The sequence below is a fragment of the Musca vetustissima genome, unplaced genomic scaffold, assembly GCF_032173495.1.
Source record: "Musca vetustissima isolate MV318-11 ecotype Yass unplaced genomic scaffold, APGP_CSIRO_Mvet_v1 utg6013, whole genome shotgun sequence".
In the NCBI taxonomy this organism is placed as follows: Eukaryota; Metazoa; Arthropoda; class Insecta; order Diptera; family Muscidae; genus Musca; species Musca vetustissima.
Window position 1 is genome coordinate 972,933 of NW_026889308.1, and position 20,680 is coordinate 993,612.

Genomic DNA, 20,680 nt, shown 5'->3' on the forward strand with positions numbered 1-20,680 from the left:
ATAAATATTGCCTTACAAACGAAATAACAAAATGCTGTAGGTGGAAAATACAATTTTAGATTCATTGAGCTGCAGCATAATATGAGGATGAGAATATGATACCGTCAAATTGGTCTATTAGACATTTCAAGGATGATTAAATATCATTCCATACGCCACATGCGGTGTTGGAATCATACCAGTTGCCGAACGCCCAGTGTGTCCCACAAGACCATCATAATTAACGCTATATTTGTAAACCCGCTACTGAGTTTGCAATTCAACACACAATTAAATATTTTACAACTCACTCCAAATATGTTTTGTATTGTTTCAATAATGTAATGTTTCAATTGTAATGTTTCAATAATACTAACAATGGTCTTTAAAGCCACAACTCGCGCGACTTCAAATATACATGGATTTTTTTTAATGGAAAAAACTCTGCGAAATGAGTGAAAACGTTGTCGTTCTTTGTAATTTTTGGCTTTAAAGGACTCAAAAATACGAACATTATGTGACATATGTGTTGTTGATATTATTTGTCATTTTTTATTATAAAGATTACTTCTTTTTGTTGTTATAAATCAGTTTGTAGGGTTAACACTAGGATTATTGACTAGGATTATTGACTTCGCTCTAAAATTAACAAAATGGCGGAACTTTGAAAAAATATTTTTGGAAAATCGCCAATTTTTGACCAAAAACTATGTTAAAAACAAGGAAGATCTTCACCGATTAGCTTTATCCTAGTTCATACGATAGCTATTCACATACAGAGAAACGTGTAAAAATTTGGAATCGATTGGGTTATTAGTTTTTGAGTTATCGTGCCCGCCATTCGTTTAGAGAATAACGCGTTTAAAGTTTGAGAAGTCCTTTAGCTGTCACTTGATGCTGACAGAATAAATCGGCTATATCTTCAAGAGTTCTTGAGATATTCACCTGAAATTTTGTAGGGACATTCTTGAATTAGTGTAGATTCGAATTATGTCAAAAAAAATTTTGACCTCTTAAGGCACTGAATTGGATTAAGTTGTGCTTTATCTATGACTGGGAATATTAAGCCACTTTCTATGGTTCAAACCCAAACCACCAGAAAGCACAAATTAACGGTAGAAGCTTTTGAAGTAAAGCGAATGCGAATGCGAACGCAACGAAGACGAAGATATCTAATACTTATTAAATAGGAAACGAACATTAAACGGACACACGAAAATATCGTTGCAAATGTCGTTCAAATGTTTTTATTTTTTTGTAGCCAAACTCGCACAAATTTCCTCGAACAAACAGAACATTAAAACAGTCTACTATGATATCCTTTGATTGTTAACAATGTTTACTAAGGGCATTTTCTCTGGGAGTAGCTTTGAGGAAAACTGAAAATGGAAAAGGTAGAATATAGGTTTATATGTGTTGAAATTGTTTCGCACACAGCACAGGTACCGGAAAGTATACATTTATGTATGTATATATTTTTTAGGGCTTCAACCGAACAATACTGACAACATTCACATATTTTAGTACGAATTCCCACCTTTACAACACACATACGCACAAATCGACTATGGCGATTCGTCTGGGCGTTGATTAATAAGTTTAGTTCTTTTCTTGCTCATCTAGTACGAATTTCCACAAACCCAGCTTTGTAAAACAGTTTCAAGAGTCCAACTTCAGCCGTGTCATCTGGGCGTAAGTTATTTTTTTTTACATATATATATATATATATATATATGTAGATCGATATAGATATTATCTTTACTTCCATTTGCATGTGTATGCACAGATGTATTGTCATTCAGCGGCTAATTTTATATTCGCCTCTTTCTGCACAGGTGGTGCAAATGTGTGGCCACAAATGAAACCCAATCAATCGATAGATTCTTACCTTAAAGAGCAATCACTCGCAAACAAGATATTGAAAATAAATGACAGTGGCAAAGACATAGACCGACTTGTCAATGCTGCAAACACTACAGTGGTTTGCTTGTAAATTTAACCCAGAAACTTAAGAAATTAAATTTACGCGAACGAAGAATGCAATAGAGGTGCGAAAATAACATATATTTTATCAATATGCAAATTGTAGCAATAATCGCACCTATTACATTTAAACTTCATATTATTGCAATGAATAACCTTATAGTCGGAGTTTTAACTATATATATACGCACTTTGAGATTCAATATACTGTTTAGCATCATTCATTTGAAGTTATTATTGGGTATTTTGTACAGAAATGAAATACAAAACGTTTTGGTTACGAAATGTTGGTCGATATCTATCAACTATATTTTGGTTTTTTGGTAGTTATATCGAACGGACATAAAAGTTTTTGTTACGAAATGTTGGTCGATATCTATAAATTATATTTTGGTGTTTTTGGTAGTTATATCGAACGGACATAAAAGTGCGCCCCATTATAGCGATATCTTTTGTCACCACTGTGCCCTCGGTACCCTATGCAACAGAGGGCATCCGTAATTACTCTGACATCAGCAATAAACCGAGCAAGGCGTCTCCATCAACGTACATCGATATGTAAATACTCGTACGTGCATATACTTGACAACCATGGCTAACCAGGGGGGTTATTCAGTTATCGAACATTTGTTTCATTATTTCCCCCAGTTTGTGTTCACGGTAGGGCAGTCTTTGTTCTTTTATTGTGTTTGGAAACAGAAAGCACGATAATAATAAGAGAAGGACACAGCGACAGCACATTTACGTACCAAATGCTTTTCATCGGCTATTTACCCAAGCAGTTCCCGCAATAAGACAACACTGACATTCAACTGTCGCAGGATGCTTGTTCAGGACAATCAGCGCGTGCAATATATGTACTTCCTGTTGTCGGGGATTGTGGCCAGCAGTCTCTTGATATTGGCATATGTCGCACTCAGCACCAGGGCGGTAAGTAGACGGGCCTATTCCTCTAAGTAAACCCAAGGAGATTACATTACAGGTTGTTCGTGTACTTCGCAGAATGAAAATCTACAGAATGACATCAAAAGCATGCAACTATCCCTGGACCTGATAAAACCCACTTCTTTGGTGTGGTCCTATAACAATACCTGGCGCAATCTTGGCCACGGCTGGATGAGACATAAAATATATTCGGCATATTTTGATCGGCGTGTGGAAATTTTGGGTATTTAGGATCCAACCTTGCAGCACTATGTAAATAACAGGCTTTTTATTTCCCCTCTAGATTACCCCATAGACGCCACCTTGGGAATAGCAATTGGTTCTGTACGCATCTTTGCTATACTGCCACTGTACTTTCGGGATGAAATCGCCTGCATTTTTCGGTAGGATTTTATTGGTGTAAAGAAAATTCAACTGTTTGGCTCTGTTCTACTTTCAGAGGAGAAGATTTTTCCCTGACGAAGTCAATGGCACAGACCACAAAGCCATTGCAGGACCATAATGACTCAACATTTGCTGCATATGCAATTGTCTGTCCGCTGTATAGACAAATGAACGAAAGCCTAGTCATTCGACTGCCGCATGCTGTGGCAATCAAATACAAATCGAACAGCTTAAATAAGGACAGTCCAACTTTCGTTCCCATAAGGTAAGTCTGGAATCACCAGCTACAAATAGGTCAAGTTCATCCTGAGCGCAGTTTATACTCGACAATTGTATGGTTTGGGCATAGCCAGTAAACGATACCGAATTGAGAGAGCAGGCTTGACAGAAATATAGAAAAAGATCCTTGTCAGGGCCAAAAATTTATATCTTTTGTATTTGTTCCATTTTACAGCTATCCACGTGATATGAATCAACTATTTGCCAAATCAAAACCAATTCTATCGATTTGCGTGGCGCCATTGCAAGCGAATACAACCACAGCGTTGGGTCTAGTCGAATTTATCGAGATGTATCGGCTTCTGGGAGCCGGCCACTTCTACTTCTATGCCGCCACCTATACCAAAGAAGTGACCGATATACTAAGCTATTATCGGAAATTGGGGTTTGTGGATACTCTGCACTGGAATTTAGGAGATCACCAGCTGGACTTGTATATGGGGGGGAGTGTGGCCCAAATCAACGATTGCATCTATCGGGCAATGTCTGTGGACAATTTTCGTTATACTGCCATAGTGGGCTTGGACGAGTATTTAATGCCGCTAAAACACAATTCCCTCCTAAGGTTTATGTTGCAATGTGACGAGGGACTAACGGCTTCATATGTTTTCCGCAACGTTTTCTTCTATAAGAAAGATCGAAGTGATTCATTTAGTATCCCGGAGAGGGCTACTAATCGTTTGCTCATCACACAAACGAAGGTGAAACGCAGTTTGGAAATTATGCCCGCTTTTACGAATAGCCGATTCATTGTCAACACTCACGCCTCTGTGGAAATGGGTACAAAGCGCCTATGGCGTGCTGCTCCCGGCTATACGGATCACGTATTGTCGCCGACCGTGGGGCTTTTGTTCCATTATCGGAACCATTGCATAAATTGTCGGTCAGTTATGCTAATAGATTATACAGCAAGGAGATTTGGTTCGTTGCTTTGGGATAGAGTGGATAATGCGTGTCTCCAGTTGTTCCTCAAGGACAAGGGAGTGTGCCCAACAAAGCCTACACCTAGTTGATGATTCTATTAGTCAAAATATATTGTGAAAGGAAATGCGTTTGTTTAACAAGTAAAAAAGTGTCAGTCGGTGTTGTCGACAAAAATATACCTTCAGCCTATTATTTGCGAAGGTCTGCGGAATTATTGTCTAGGATGGAGGTGTAGCATCTTTTTTTATTAAATTTAATAATTTGCTTTTGTGGAAGAATGATCCTAATGTAGGATATAACGGTATGATGGAAGTTATGTAAAAATGTATTTCATAAACCCCTAATGTATTTCTGAAACAACCTAGGATAATTGACTTTTTCTTTAAAAATAATTTTTAATTTTTTTTTGTATTTTTCTGTCAATCTTCAAAAAACATTATATTTTTAATTATTTTTATAAAAATATACATTTACGCTGCAATTACAATCGGTGATTTTTAATTTTTATTCATTTTTGAAGCCGATAATTATTTTTAAATAAAAAAAATATTCAATGTCGGGTAAAGTGGACCACTATACAAATTGGGACCTTTACATGAGCACGAGTTCGAAACATGGCCGCATTTAATATGCGAGGAGCCATTCTATCCTATGAAAACTCGATATGCGAAATTTCAGGTGCTTCGGTTGGATAACGAAGCAAGGACCTTCAAAATACCGCAAATGGGGCGGTACCCTTAAATGGGGGCTATTCCAAAACACGAACCCATATATTTTTGCATTCCATGCTACCCAAGAGTGCAATAAATTGAAATTTATCACAACCAATCCACATTCTACCTTTAACTTACTGATCCTCATTACCCACACATACTGGTCCACATTACCCGCCAAGTAATTTTTTATGCAGTTTAGAGTTTTTTGAAATATAATGCAATAAGATTTTTAAGACAGATATATATTATGTTTGACCTGGAATATATTTGACAACAAATCTACTAAGGCGAAAACAATTTTTTTTATTTTTAACCGTTGTTATGACCACAATATCAAAAAAAGAAAATGGTGGTCCAGATTACCCGAAGTTACTCTACATTGTAATTAACTACTTTTATAATAATACTGCCTTAAAATTTGAAAAGTTTATACACATACATGTTTCACTTATGAGAAACCTTTGAAGATATAGTTATTCTCTTGTAGATTTGTTTTCCCCTTACATTCGCATCGGGCAAACCCCCGCCCGTGTGCTCTCTTTGAAAGCAATTTGTGTGTAATGTCCCTGTCTTACATTAACAACTAATTAATAAGAATACGCATAATTGAATTTTCAGTTCCTTTGTATGAAAGTTGTTGTATTTGCATTCCGGTTCCAAAAAATGTTAAAAAATAACATAAATATGTGAAATGCTTACCTCTGTTAATAACCCGTTGAAATAACGAGTGTGTGATATTAATGTTTGTGTTCTGCGAATTAAAATTATCGTATTTATTAATTAAGAGAGTAATGTTATGGAATATACAAATATTAGGGCTTTAGAATTTGCCGATTTTTTGTAAATCACGTAAGTTTGTAGGGGATTGTGCCATGAATTTATTATTTTTATTGGGAGGTACTAAAGAACATGGGAACAATGGTTCCCATCTTCGGACATGATCTAGATTTCGTAAAATAAATCTGCAAAGTTTGTATCAAGCCGGACATTTAATTCGATTGATATTGGATTAACAAATTTAAAAATGTAGACACTGGTTGCGAAGTACCAGAAGGAGTAGAGCGAAATATTTATAATAGGGCAAAGCTTGGCAACCGCGGGCACGTCTTCATTTGTCCATACGTTATATACGGAAACGGTCGCCTTTTCTCGTTGTATTTTTTGCGTAGTCAAATGCCTTGTTTTTTTTTTTTGGAATAGTTTATACATTTTATAAACGCTTAAAAAGCAAACGTTTGGGAAGCTTCATTATTTAAACTTCATTATAAAAACTTAATTTTATATAAACACCATGTAAAACGTTGTCTCTTAAATGTGGGGTTCGAAGTTTAAATTTAGTTTTGAATGAAATCAAGACTTTGGGCGGAGTTTAATAATTAAACCACTCCAATGGGCTGAGCTTAAGAATCAAACCAAATCTGTGGGAGGAACATAAGAATTATAACACGCAAATGAACGGAGTTAAGAATTTAACTATGTCTTAATATGGGAATATGAGCGGGCCTTTGAGAATAATAAAACTGCTTTGAGCGGAGCTTCAGAGTTAAACCACATCTATGGATGGTCCTGATTAAACATTTTTATTCTTTTATAAAATAATTAATTCGTATTTTTCTTATATGACGGGCTTATCATGATACTGCGCTGGTTCACTTACTGATATTAAACGCATTTGGTTAAATTTTTTAATATTTATATTTTCTATTATCAATTGTATTGATTTTTATTGTATTGTACTTTATACATCAAAGTTGCTTTGATTTTTAATTCAGTTTAGTTCAAATATGTAAACACGACAGTAGCCAGTTTTCGATTCGATACATGTATAATAAATTATTGTTACGAATATAAATTTAGATTTAAGTTACTTTAGATGAATTCCGTTAATTTAAGAATTTGAATTGTAACGTAAATTTCTACTACGCAATTTATTTGAATAACTTCACCACAACAACTACTGTATAGATTTTTCTACATCCTTCCATTTCCTCTTTCATTGTCTATTTTTTTGTTGACGTACAATTCTTGTTAAACGTCATCATTGATGATCGCTTAATTCCTCTTTCTTTGTTACCCCCTCACCTGTATATGTGTTGTTGTTATTGTTTACTCAATGTAAGTTTGTATGTGTTGTTGTTATTGTTTACTCAATGTAAGTTTGTATGTGTGTTTGTTGCATTGATAGATTGTTCGTGATCTAGGTGTTACCAGATCGTCTAGAAACTTCTGTAGCTACAAGCAAGGCTCATATAAATAGGGGAAATGGAAAGGCAGTGAGTCAGTTGTGAATCAGATCGCGAATTGAAACCGTCGTGTAAAGTAAAGTGTAAAGTAAAGTTGTGTGAATAAAATCATTGTAATAATCGTAATCAGAACGAACCCGCGTTTTATTTGGTACGAACTGTATCGGGAAATAAAACAACGTCTACACGGGAATAAGTAAAGTCCAAGAACGTAACATTATGTTAGCAAATGCAAGGATAACTATACAGGGAACATATTTTGAATCGAGAATTGAAATGTTGGAGGGTATAAACACAACACACCACCAATGTATAATATTAATGATTTGTTGTGAACATTTCACTATAAACTTAAATCTACTACAACCTGTCAGCTACCGGTATGTGAGGGCAACATTAAATGGGCACAACAAATGACAAATATTTTTCAATACAGCGCCATTTTTATGACAGAACCGTAAATAAAAGATTGTGAAGATTGGAAAATGTTGTAGAAATTTGTGGCAATACAAATACTTTTTCCAGAAACTGAAGAAATATCTCTCATATTCAAGTTTAGAAACAAAATAGTGCCGTCAACTGTTCCCCCTATTACCATGATTTTATAAGGCAAATCAACATTGACAGGGTTCAACTAGTATTGCTGACCCTGAAGAAGAATTCGGAAAACCGAGGAAAAAATAAAATAAATATTAATTTTACCGAAAAACTTTTTTTCTCAGAAAAATTTTTAAAATATGTATCGCCCTCTGGCGGTGGTCATAGGTGGTAAAGATAAAATAAATCTACAAATTTAGGTTTTATATATATATATAATAAAGATTCATTTTACCGAAAAGCTTATAATTTTTCTCAGAAACTAGAGAACATTTTGTAAAATATGTATCGCCCTCTGGCTGTTGTCATAGGTAAAAATAAAGATCAGAAATGAATTTCTCGACTCCAAAAACTCCCCACATACACATAAAAAAATAATATATCGATAAATAAAAACTAGAATTTTGAATAAAAATTATGTTACACAAAAAATCATTTTTAGAATCATCCTAGGGGCTGGATTTGATCGACAAAAACTTTGCCTGCCCTAACAGACATCATGGCACACAATCCCAAAAATGTTTCCAGTTTTTATAAAGATGAAATAAAACGCAATGGTGATGAAGATGTCATGCAGTTTGCCGGCCAAATGTTATTTTATTCTGGAAGACTGCTTTATGGTCTATGTCTGTTATCTCGTAGAAATACGCCCCCAAAACATTTCAAGAGATCGTGGCCTGACGAATTTAGTTTCTGTTTAGCAATTCGTTCAAGCGGTCGTTTGTATGTGGTGTGTAAGATAGGCAAACATGTTAAAGTTTTGTTCACTGAAAAGGGTTAAAGAACAGCCAAATTTCTCCTCATCGGCTCAAGTGGCGAAAACAACGCTTAACGATGGCCAGGTGGTGGACTTAATCAAACAACGAAAACCAATAATTTTGGCTTTGAGCTGGTAAATAGAAGATAAAATGTTCTACAATTAGTGCGATTTTATTATGACATGTTCCAATTTTTAAAACACAGTTCGCCATCATCGAAAAACTACAGTGATGGACCAGATTCACCTGCCAACACCCGGGGTAAGTTTTCTAATTAAAATGTACTACTAGTTAGGTATTGCTGGGTTTCATGTAACAGCCTTGCGCCACAAAACGCTCATACGAGGTAGGGAGAAACATAGATGTAACTCCACATTTGTTTCATTCCAAACTAGTTGTTCTAATTGCAGCAAAGCAACGTTTCCAAGGTTTTTCGCATGGAGCTGCTGCGAAAACTGGCAAATCTGTGTATTCGTAACAAAAATTTCATTTTGTCTCCTATTTTGAATACTCTCTATTATTAATACGCAAACACATTTGACTCAGGGTAACTTCCCCCTAAACGGGAATGAATTTACATACATACCATTTTCCAATACGATCAGTATCCGTAATAAATACACCCACCCCAATTTGTCAAAACAATAACAGCCAAACAGTCTGCTTTGGAATGTGGACGTCCGTTCCATTCACTCAGTTGGAAATGCACTCACACGTATCCACACACTTGCAGATCCAAATCAGAGATGGAAAATAACACACCCAAATAGAACTAAAATGTAAAAACGTGTTATTACCCACATCGTTATAGCTCACGGGGGCAATTTTAACGTGATGATAATTCGTTGCAGACAACTGTCTGTTCCTCTGTATGGCACATCGTAATTTATTTTACCATTGCCATATTGCTATGGTACAATTTCCAACCCTGATTATGACTAATATACATATATGAACTACTAAGACAGAAATTACTAGCTCTTCGTATTCATATGAGCAGCACATACAGTATCAAACGACACACTGAACTCGGCTTGTTTGCCAGAGTAAAAAAAACCCGCGCTCCCCGTTCCCCATCGCAAAGCAGATACCATTGACAATGAAGTGAACAACAACAAGTGAAAAACGATCGGAATTGCGGTTCGTGTCTGACCCAACAAAGCAACTAATTGTGCTCGGAGTACTGCTAATGCAGCTGTTAAAATGTAAATGGTCGTTTTTAATGGACCACATATTCTGGGTGGATGTGGTCTAACAACACTCTTCCCAGAAAAAGTATTCGCACTCATTGAACCTAACATTTCAAACTCAAGAAATATATTTCCCTGTAAGTCCTAAGTGTGCAATGTTTTTAACAATGATTTGTTGAGGTTGTATTTGCTTTCTACTATGTTTCATGTTTCAGATAATCCATATTTAAATATTTCATCAGAAAAAGTGTTCGGACTCATCTCGATTTCCAATTCAAAGATAATTTATTACCTTTGTAAAACCAATTTGAAACAATTTCGTCTTGTTTTGTTATGTAAGGGGGGGGGCGGAATTAATGTGTACGAATACGTTTTCTGATATCAAATGATTGCCAAACGTAAATTTTCCAATGAAAAACATTTGGTATTAACTACCAAAATGTATCTGCCATGTGGAGATGTAAATGACATTTTTAAATTTTTGTCGGATTGGCGACACCGCTACTTCTGTTTTATGGCGCTTTGCTAACCAGCGATGACTCCGCTGCTATTCACTCTCTCTTTCCGCTAGGTTGTTTTGTGTCGTTGTTGTTGCTGCTGCCGATTGACTTTTGCCTCGAGAACGGTTCTGCTCTACACTCGTCCACTACGACAATCAATAATTCAGTTAGTTTACGAATTTCGATAAGTCGAGTCGAGTTCAGTTCAGTTCAGTTGAAATAAAGAGATTAAAAAGCTTGAACAGTGCGGCGAGTTCAATCGGCGGACAGACAGCCACAGCACACACAGCATGAACAACGTACGAGGTACATTCAACAAATTCGCCAATCATATCTGAATCGTGACGTGAGTTCGATTTTACATTCTGCTATCATTTCTCAACGAAGCGCACATAAATTGCTTGACAATACATTGACACCGATGGATATGTACATATGTTGGTATGTAGTCAGACGTATACATTTACCTACCCTGATATCTGCTATGACGTATTCCGAGACATTCGTTTCGATCCGTACAAAAACGCACAGTGTATGCACGTATTGACACAACACTCAGTGAAGAAATGGTAAACCAATGGAGAACAAATTTGACGATGATAACAGTGTCGAAGAAAGTTCAATTTGTTTTTAAAATGTTGTAGTTATCTGGCTATGCGATTTATTCTCCTGCTGAATATCGACGTACAACGAGGGTGGATGTGAAGTAGTTATTTGAGGTTTAGCAGTGGCATGTCTCGTCATTTATTAGAATATTGTGGGGATAGACCGCACCATGTTCAAATATCTGAAATATGTGTGTTTCAAATTATTCAATTATACCCACATACATAGGCTTATGAAACTAATAGATTTTTCGCGAAGAGGTAAACTGAGGGATTAATTTAAAATGGCAAAGCATTTTGTTTACAAACGAAGCTCGACAACAGACACGCACGTCAAGTTAAAAATAGCCATTGCAGGGAAAAGCTTTTTTTTAATTTATGTATTTGTTCTCAACTCCAATCCAGGTTAAGTCTAATATTGAAATTTTTTCATTTCAAATATACTAATATTTGGTAACAATTGCAACAATTATTTGCATTGGATGTTTTCCGACGCCCGTTAGAATAGAGCGTAATGGAAACCTTATACTACGGAATTTAATTAATGAACTTTGTTAAAAAATAAATTATATTATGCGCAGAAGTGCAAACAACGTCTTCGTTAAGAAATGCGGAGAGTGTTTCATTAATGTTTATTTTTGTTTTAACACCACGATTACCCATCTTTGGTTCTAGTGCATAGGTGATGACATTTTAATGTGGGCGGGAGTAATGATAATCCCCAGTAAAAACGACTATTGAAATGATTGATGAAAATCCCATTGAAAACTTATTTGTTGGCCCAAATTCAAAAACATTTTCAATATTGTGAATTTGATTCAAGGTTTTCTTTTGCATGTAAAATCACTTGATTTGCCACAGATCCTTATAGTGCGTTTCGATTTACGAAATTCACTCGGTCTCAAATCGATCCCCTGGATTTGTGAACATGATTAAGGTGACGTATGCGCCATGGAACTGACATTTGAAATGGACTGGATTTAGTAGTCGAAACGCGCCCTTACGCATGTCTGTTTACTTTTTACAGTATTTTGCAAGCCAGGGAATTTAACCAGACGCAACTATTTGTAAGCTAAATTTTTGCGTGGAGATGCATACAAAATTTATCTACCCAAAATCGCATTACTACCAAAAACCAATAGTCTTTTGGTACAAAATCTAGCACAAATTGATAATATTATGTGTTTACTTCAAAAAATTTGTTTGTTCGAAAAATCTTTATAGAACTTACTGCATCGCTACTAGCCCTAAATGTTTTAAAATTGCCAAACCAATCCGAACACCAATTACAAAATACTCATCTAGGGGCGAGTTGTAATAGTACTTCAATATATAGGCTATATGCAAATATTTGACAATCAACCAATTCTTCTATCTCAATTCTACCGCGCTACTACCTAAAATCCAGCACATTGTGATTCATCGGCAAAACAGCAACATCGAGGCAATCTACTTTAAAAGAGCATGGACAGGAAAATAGACAAATACAGCAATCTTACGTCGCACATTCAGAGGTGGTAATGGGGTCTGCAAGGTCGACTCTGATTAACCGTATATTTGTGGTTAATTGGGCTATGTGGATAGGGTGCAGTGTATTGTGAAACTCCAGTCGGATTTAAGGGGACTTATCGGTCCAGTCTTTCTATTACTTCTACCACAAAGGGGTTGATTTGATCCCAACTGTGGACATCGTAATATTTTTACAAAACCTAGATCAGATCCGAAGATATACTCCATAGGTCCACTCCTTTAGCAGTCGCACTCAATTACAAATTTTATAAAAATCGCCCCAACTCGACACTAGGCGAAACTATATTGTTAATAACTCATGGTCGTTGAATTTCTATTGGTTTTCGACATTACTGACACTTTTGTCGGATCTGGTCCATTTTGCCTACTACCATATTATTACTCTGTTTTTTTTTTTTTTTTTTTTTTGAATCTCCCACTTTGTTCAACAGTGTACCACCTACAGTTGGTGATTGGACTTTTTGAGAACACCATATATAGGGTGCCACCAAACAAATCGAACGAATCCCATTTTATTTATCGATGATCTTCTCTGTTCTATTTGGTTTTCTGCACTAAGGGTTGGGCAATAATTGAGTGAACGAGTGTCTGTCGGCTTGTTGGTCAAAACAGAGGCAAATAAAATCGAACTAAAATAAAGGAAAACAAAAAAAAAGAACAATACAAAAAATAAACGCAACGTTTAGCCAGCGATGTGTGTTTGGAAACATTGTGAAGAGTTTCTAAATATAATTATCGTGTCTATGCAAAGTCGGCAGTCATACAGACTCACTCACCCGCCTCCCCTCCACGACCGGACATTTATTCAGAGAAATACCAACAGGCATTTGTGCTGAAAACTCACTCTCTCCATTTCGTATTAAGTATGCCTAGTACGGGGTAGGCGGGCAAAGAGTAACAGGAATCCCCACCATTCGCGTACACAAATAAAACTCTCAAATAATTTCGGTTTGTGGTGCCATGTCGATCGTAAAAGCCAACCACCAGACAATGGCTGATGGTGGTGGTGGCGGCGGCGGTGTTGTTGTTTTCGAGTCAGTCGACTTGTTTTGCCACCTGTAAAAATCGTTCAAATGAGAAGTTGTGTTTTTTTCACATCGAATGATATTCTTCCACAGAGAGGCGGAAACTCTCTGGAAGTGGTAGTGCGGAGTCACCCGGGCACTTACCTCACGCCAGGAACAGCCGCTCCAGCTCTTTCCCAAATGCCAGAGTGTGCGCAAGTGATTTATCTGAAGTACGTTCTCCGTCTTCTCCGTACTTTTGCGACGTTATCGTTATCATGGACGCGATACGAACGAGTGTTGTTCTGTTTAACGCGTCGAGTGCACGTCGGAAAGCTCTGTCCCGATTCGATCGATGAAATAATAATACGTGTGTCGCTGTCATCGTTCTATTCAAACGGCATTACAATTTGACAAACGCCGAGAAGAAAAAATAATTTAATCCCAATATTGGATGGGTTTGTAAAGAAATAAACAGACCAATAGGCACTCTACCGATATTTGCGTGAAGTTAGTGAAAAAAAAACTAGTCCAAGCAGAATCAAAGTGACCAAGAAAGCAGTAATTGTTTCTTTTTGTTCTTTTTTGCTGAAAGGTAAATACAATTACATCAACTGGTCTTCAACAATTGGCCAATGTGACAATATCGTGATTGAACTATCAAGGGAATATTTGCTCAGTGCCAACAGTGCGCGACAAGTGACATCGTGTTTAAATACATTTGCGAATGAGTGGGTCCTTAAATAACTGCAAGATGTATGTAGCTATGTTTGTGTTGTGTTTCATTCGTTATGGTTCATTGGCAATTGCCCTTAAGTCCAAGGTGAATTCGTATCGATGTCGTGCAGAAATCGCTCGGGTCAATAATTTTGTTACAGAAATTGATCGGCTTCGAACATACATACATACATACATAGAACAGTTTGTGTCTAAATATTTAGTATCGGACAATAGCTCAACTAGTTTATGGGCACATTGTAAACATTTGACATCGGCAATTTGGAAAACATTACAAAATAAAATGTGTACTGGCCACGTTCTCAAAAATCCATCAAGAATTCCGCTAGGAAAACACGACCAGTTGTCATTTGTGGACTTTCTCCGTTAAATTCAATGTGACAAAATGCAACCGAGTGGGTTCTATACCAACATGTAGATCCATATTGCTAATAAGCCAGTGTAGGCAGTACGTTACCGATTACCTCAAAAAAATCGACTGGAAAGAAACAAAAACTCAATTTTTATACACGTTGCCTTAAGGCTGAACGGAGTATCCACCCCATAAAGGGTCTGCATTTTTTATAATGTGTAAATTTAATAATAAACTAATTGAGTATCGTAGTAGAGCCAAACGCCGCACAACGTAATATTTTTGACAAATCTATGTCATCCGAAGTTGCAAATCATTGGTCAACATTTTCTGGTTATTGCCAAAATGGCGTAAAACTTTAAACTTTCGTGTTGTATATCGAGGGTCAACCAATCATTGGGAGTTCAAGATGTTTGTTTTAATTCGCTTTACAGATTATAATTATGACCCCTAACAACTCGACATTTTACCCCTCGAAGGCGATCTGAGCAGCGAAATTGTGAACATTTTCATTCTCTGGCGTGTATAGCTGGTTTTGCCTTGTATGCGGCTTGAGTCGCAGTCTAGACAGACATAGCTCAATTACGCAATCCTGTTAATAATTGTGCCAGCAGAACAATTTGGTGGGAACGGCAAACATTAATGCCACTATTGAAAGAAAGTGTAATTCCAATCTCCAGCCAATTAGGGTTTCCAGTCCGGCTGGATTGTCGTTCGTTTGTTATGCCTGTCCAGTTTCGAGCTAAAATTTATTTTTTGTCCAACAAATCGGTTTTAAATATACAGTGGTTCTCACGTAATTAGAATATGAACTGTGGTAAAATTTTTGAACAGTATTTTATTTCATAACAGTTAGATATATTCTATTGAAGAGATTTAGTGCGAAAATAGAGTGTATTTTTCCATATATACCGGTTACATCTTGTGATTTTTTAATTTACTGCAACGTATTTGCAAAAAATATTTAAAAACAACAACAGCACGGTTCGATTTTGCCGAACCTGTTCAAAATCGATTTTCGACTATTACTGACTAATGTAAAATCAACTAAAAATTTAATTTTTATATGAATTTCTATCAATTTTTTGGCCGATTTGGGGTTAACCTACTTCATGAGGTTTTTTTTTTACATATATTCAATGGACTTGAAAATTTAAGCTCACTGGGTTAACGAAATCCGGTATAATGTAAACGTACTATTAGTCTTGTACTAAGTATTGAACTTAGTAAATAACTGTCAAAATGTCTCTCTAAACGTACTCCCATTTCTAAATTGTATGTTATCGAATAACACCCGGTAACACAATTCGTACAAATTGTTACAAATTATTGGGTTATCACATTTGATAATTTACAATATTTTATTTGTCGAGTTTTTTTGGCAACCCTAGTACTAATAGAACGCACCACTGACAGAGTCTCTTTTTGCGGAAATTTTCTCCTTGGCTGCTCCATTTGTATGCCTGCAATACATAATTTGTGTTCACTTCCAAGTGCCGATCTAGAGAGGAAGAGAGACTCGCTTCCCACAAAACCACTACAAGTTGTGATGATTTAAAATTAAACAGAATTTTGAGCATGTGCCCGTCAATGATATGCGAAGGGGTGAAGGCAGGACTAACTAAATGCAATGCCTTCGTATTGTTGTACAACAATCGGAAACAACTACAAAGACATTTGTTGGTAGAAAGCAATACTAATGTCACCGAAAACCCATTTCAGAATGTAAAGAAACAATACCGATTAATATTTAGCGGACTTCATTCCCTGTTAACTTACAAACCTGACGTTCAATTAGTTTTATTTGTCCTTTCATTCAGAGTTTTTTATTAGCTTTCATTTTATTTGTATTTTATTGAGAAGTCATATTTGATGAAAATGAAATTGACACTAGTATTACCCTCAAAAAAAGATGCACTTGCAGTTACCTTGTATAATAATACAGTTACCTTGTATCATTATATTTTTTATCTCCAAACCTGCTAATACCTAGTGCGTATAATTAACACAATTCCGAATCCAACATTATTCACACGCGTCAGTGGAATTGGTTGCAATGCACTTTTCGCAGATAGTCCACATCAAGACGAAAAATGTTTATTTCCACTTAATCCTTTTTGATCTGACAATCTCTAGGAGAAACTATTATAAACATAAATATGCATGGGCCTGTTAATTAATCTGTATAATCGGTGTGATGTTGCTTGGTTATAAAAATAAACTGGTAATGAACAAATTTCGAGATTTGTCACTCAAATTCGAGTCCGAGTGTGCTTTTTCACACATTTGCACAATAGTGTATAGGGTCTCCCACAAGAATGGCAACTCTAAGATGAAGGAAAGTGAAATCTGCAATGTCTGGATGACGTAAGACCCTCGAGTTGATTGCAGCACACATGTGTTTGTGTACATCGATGGTTGCCTGTCGCCTATCTGATTTATATACAGCGTGTTTTGCGGTGCTGACGAAACAAGAGCGTGTGTGTGTGCTCATTTAGATTCTGTATGCACAGTACCCACAGTGTGAATGTCTATGGGGCTTGATGTTCATTTGGGCTTTGCAAAGCACAATAAACGGAACACCGAACAAAATAAAACAATTGAAAGCCCTTCTAGTACAGACGCGATCGTCGAGCTGAAAATACACTACTTCCGCAACGTTGCCTTTTGCCATGCTCGGTTGTATTTAACTCGGGAATTGACATGCTATTCGCGTGCTCTTCGTTCCTTATATGAGACGTAGTGGTTCAGCCAATAATCCGCCAGTGAAACATTATGTACATAGTGAGCAACGGCCAGTGAGTAATAAGTAGAGAGCAACGCGTAATACTAACCCATGTTACAGAACAAGTTGATTGTTTCTAAAACTCCATTCAACTAATCAGTCGAATTATCAATTACATCAATTACCCTCGATTAGTGCAATGGATCATTAACAGGGGCGGTAGACAGACAAATGCTCTTTAATCGGCCTCCCTTGCACTCAGCAATAAGTTATAATTATTTGCACATGGTGAGATCTCGGAAACGGGCCGCATCTATTGTTATTGTTGAGTTATTCAAGGTGACCTGAAAAATATGCTTTTTAACGGGTTAACCTACTTTATGAGGATTTATTTGGTATATACGTAATGGAATTGACAATTGAAAAACACGGGGTTAACGAAACCCAGTGCAATGTAAACGTACTATTATGTTAAAAAAACAACTAAACAATGTCAAAAATGAAATGTTAGATTGTCGTTAATACAAAAAACATATGTATTTTTATTCGAACCAAAATATATGTTCACATTACTATAATTACGTTTTTCGAAATATATTTTGAGTTTTTATCCTGTTCTGGTTGGTATTTCGCGATTCAAAATGTTGACAGCAAGTGAAGACTAACAGCCCATAATAAATTTCGACTAGCTCGTTCGATGTTTATCAAAACAGGCATGCTTTTTCTTTGGCCCGATCCCCTTCTCCTTGTAAAAAATCGTGATGTTTGGGCCATAATTGCGGCTTCTGGAGCGACTAGAAAAACGGACAAAAATTAAGTATTTGGTCCATTTCATCCCCAAAGAAAAAACGTCTTTTTTGCGGAGAATACAACAAAACGCGTGACAGCCAACTGTCGACAATCATTAGACATTTCTTAAGAGGGTTTCGACATCTCTAAGTGTGAAATTATACAGGACTTTTCCTACCAATTGACATCTATCATTTCTTATTAAAAAGCATCTACGCATATGCAACTGGGAAGACCATGTGGCTATATATTCCAATTACTGTTTGTAAAGGAATATCCTTGAATAAAATTAAGCATAAAACAAGTCCATTTACCTTATTTTGAGATGTACCTATAGTACCTTTTAAGATATGTACGTATGTTATTGTAAAAAAGTACAGGCTACATTTGTGATCAGAATTTGATGAAATTTGGTACATCTCTTCTATTTGACCCAAGGACGCGCCCTGCTGAAATTGGTGAATATAGCTTCAGATTTAAATATAGCTACCATATGTTGTTTCGTCTGATTATATCAATGTTTTACTTAAGTCCCTATGTTTGTCCGATTGAGACGAAATTTTGTTCAGCGACCAAATTGAGTTCAGAGAACCAATAAAAACTTGACTTTGCCCATAACATCTTTCTTTATGCAACGAATACACATTCTCATTCTTATATAACTATTTTAAAATATATACATATTTCAAACAATTTTTTATCGTATTATTTCTTTCTAAAATTTAATTTATGTTATGTATCTACCTACGGCAAATTCAAATAACAAATATTTATTTGACATATAATCTTACCATCAGCTGCCCTGATACGGTTACCTTACTAATATACCTTGATCAATTTCAAATAAAATAAAAAATAAATTCCATAAAATGTTATGTATGTCGATTGGCATATTTTCAATAAATTGAACAAAATATATTTTCTAAGACTGCAAATTGTCATGAAGATGTAAATGTGGGTGCTACAATATAGATTTATGAGTATTAGAGGTAGGGAACTTAAAAATATTAATAAATATAAATAATTTTGCAAGTTTTGCCACTGAACAAATGATGTGTGTAAATTTTAACCCTTTGTGGCCTTAATTTTTACCCCTGTCAATAGAACTATTTTTTGTGCACAGTTTTAATGTAACTATCCTAAATGGAATATGAGCAAAATTTGACGTCGCTACATCCTTGCATTTGTGAGATACAGTACCTTCTTTCCGAAAAATAAAAGTCCAATATCTTCAAAAGTACATGCAATATCGATGAAAAAAGCTCTTTTAATTGTTCTTTAGGTTCTTTTTTACAAGACTCAACAAAAGCTTACACGGTCCAATTCGTACTTTTCCAATACGAATCGATTTAAATATTTTGGACTGTACACACCATTTGGTACTGTATATATTTTTGCACTCATGTATTGAAAAGCGTATTACTTGTCCAAAATTTTGAATATTTACTTGCCGCGTATTAAATGTAAGCATTTTGTTGCCTGTGGGCAGCATTGGGCCGTAAAGGGTTAAAGGAAGGTATTAACATTTAAATTTTGAAAGCTGAAACATATGTCTGCGTGAGACTTACTTACATAGCTGGCTTGTGACAGAACTTTCGTTCCATAAGCCGAGCTTAAAAAAGATTTCCAGGTGCGTCGGTCTTTTGCGCAGTTTTTCCAATTTGAAATTTGAGTTCCCAATTTAAGTCGTCAACGCGATTAAATACGCTATATTAGCAATGACTGGTCTGTTCCAGTACTTTTTTAATAGTAAAGCTAGTTAAAGGGAAACATTTCAAAATCGCTCTCAGAGTACAAAATAATTTGTAAAGTTCGGGAACGCAAATCTGGTAAATATGCCAAAATTAGATGGCAACATTTCAAAATCCACATACAGCCAATCAGAACTTGGCATTCCTGTTAACTATTTTTACTCGGACAAATTTTTCGAGTAAAAAGTTTACAAAGAGAACGCCATTTTGTTTTTTGTTCTCTTGGTTCAATTTTTTACCAGTTTTGTGGGTTCAGGAACGGGTTTCGAGTAAAAAGTTACTAAGCTTGTAAAATTAGTAGATTATTTTAGGTGTACGTTGCTGCTATGGGCTGAGGGCAACACCGAACGATACGCCTTAACTAGTGTGCACTAAAATGCAACAACGTCCACGTAAATAATCTTTCAAATGCAAATATTTTGAAAAGTTTCCAAAACGGTTTCAATATTGACAACCATACAATTTTTCGAACTTTGCCTTCAGCTGTGTTCAAATTTGCCTGCTATAATCAAACATTTAATAATGGCACGGTTCTCCCATAATTCTATTGATGTTGTTCTGATTTCCTCGAGCATACATACAGGTCAGTGCAGATGCCAGGCCATATTTCAGTAGAACATACGATAAAGGGGATTATTGGAACGATGTCAACCACTTTGTTCGCACAGGCAGATCCACGCCATCCTAA

The 20,680-nt window shown here is 36.0% G+C and overlaps 1 protein-coding gene across 1 annotated transcript; it reads left to right on the forward strand.

The window, feature by feature from the left end:
* The first annotated feature begins 2,784 nt into the window (after positions 1–2,784).
* LOC133337028 (uncharacterized) lies at positions 2,785–4,583 on the forward strand. Its single transcript, XM_061545293.1, has 5 exons — positions 2,785–2,892; positions 2,965–3,130; positions 3,191–3,290; positions 3,347–3,556; positions 3,746–4,583. The coding sequence occupies exons 1-5, from the start codon at positions 2,785–2,787 to the stop codon at positions 4,581–4,583; spliced, it is 1,422 nt and encodes a 473-aa protein (XP_061401277.1).
* Positions 4,584–20,680: the final 16,097 nt, after the last annotated feature.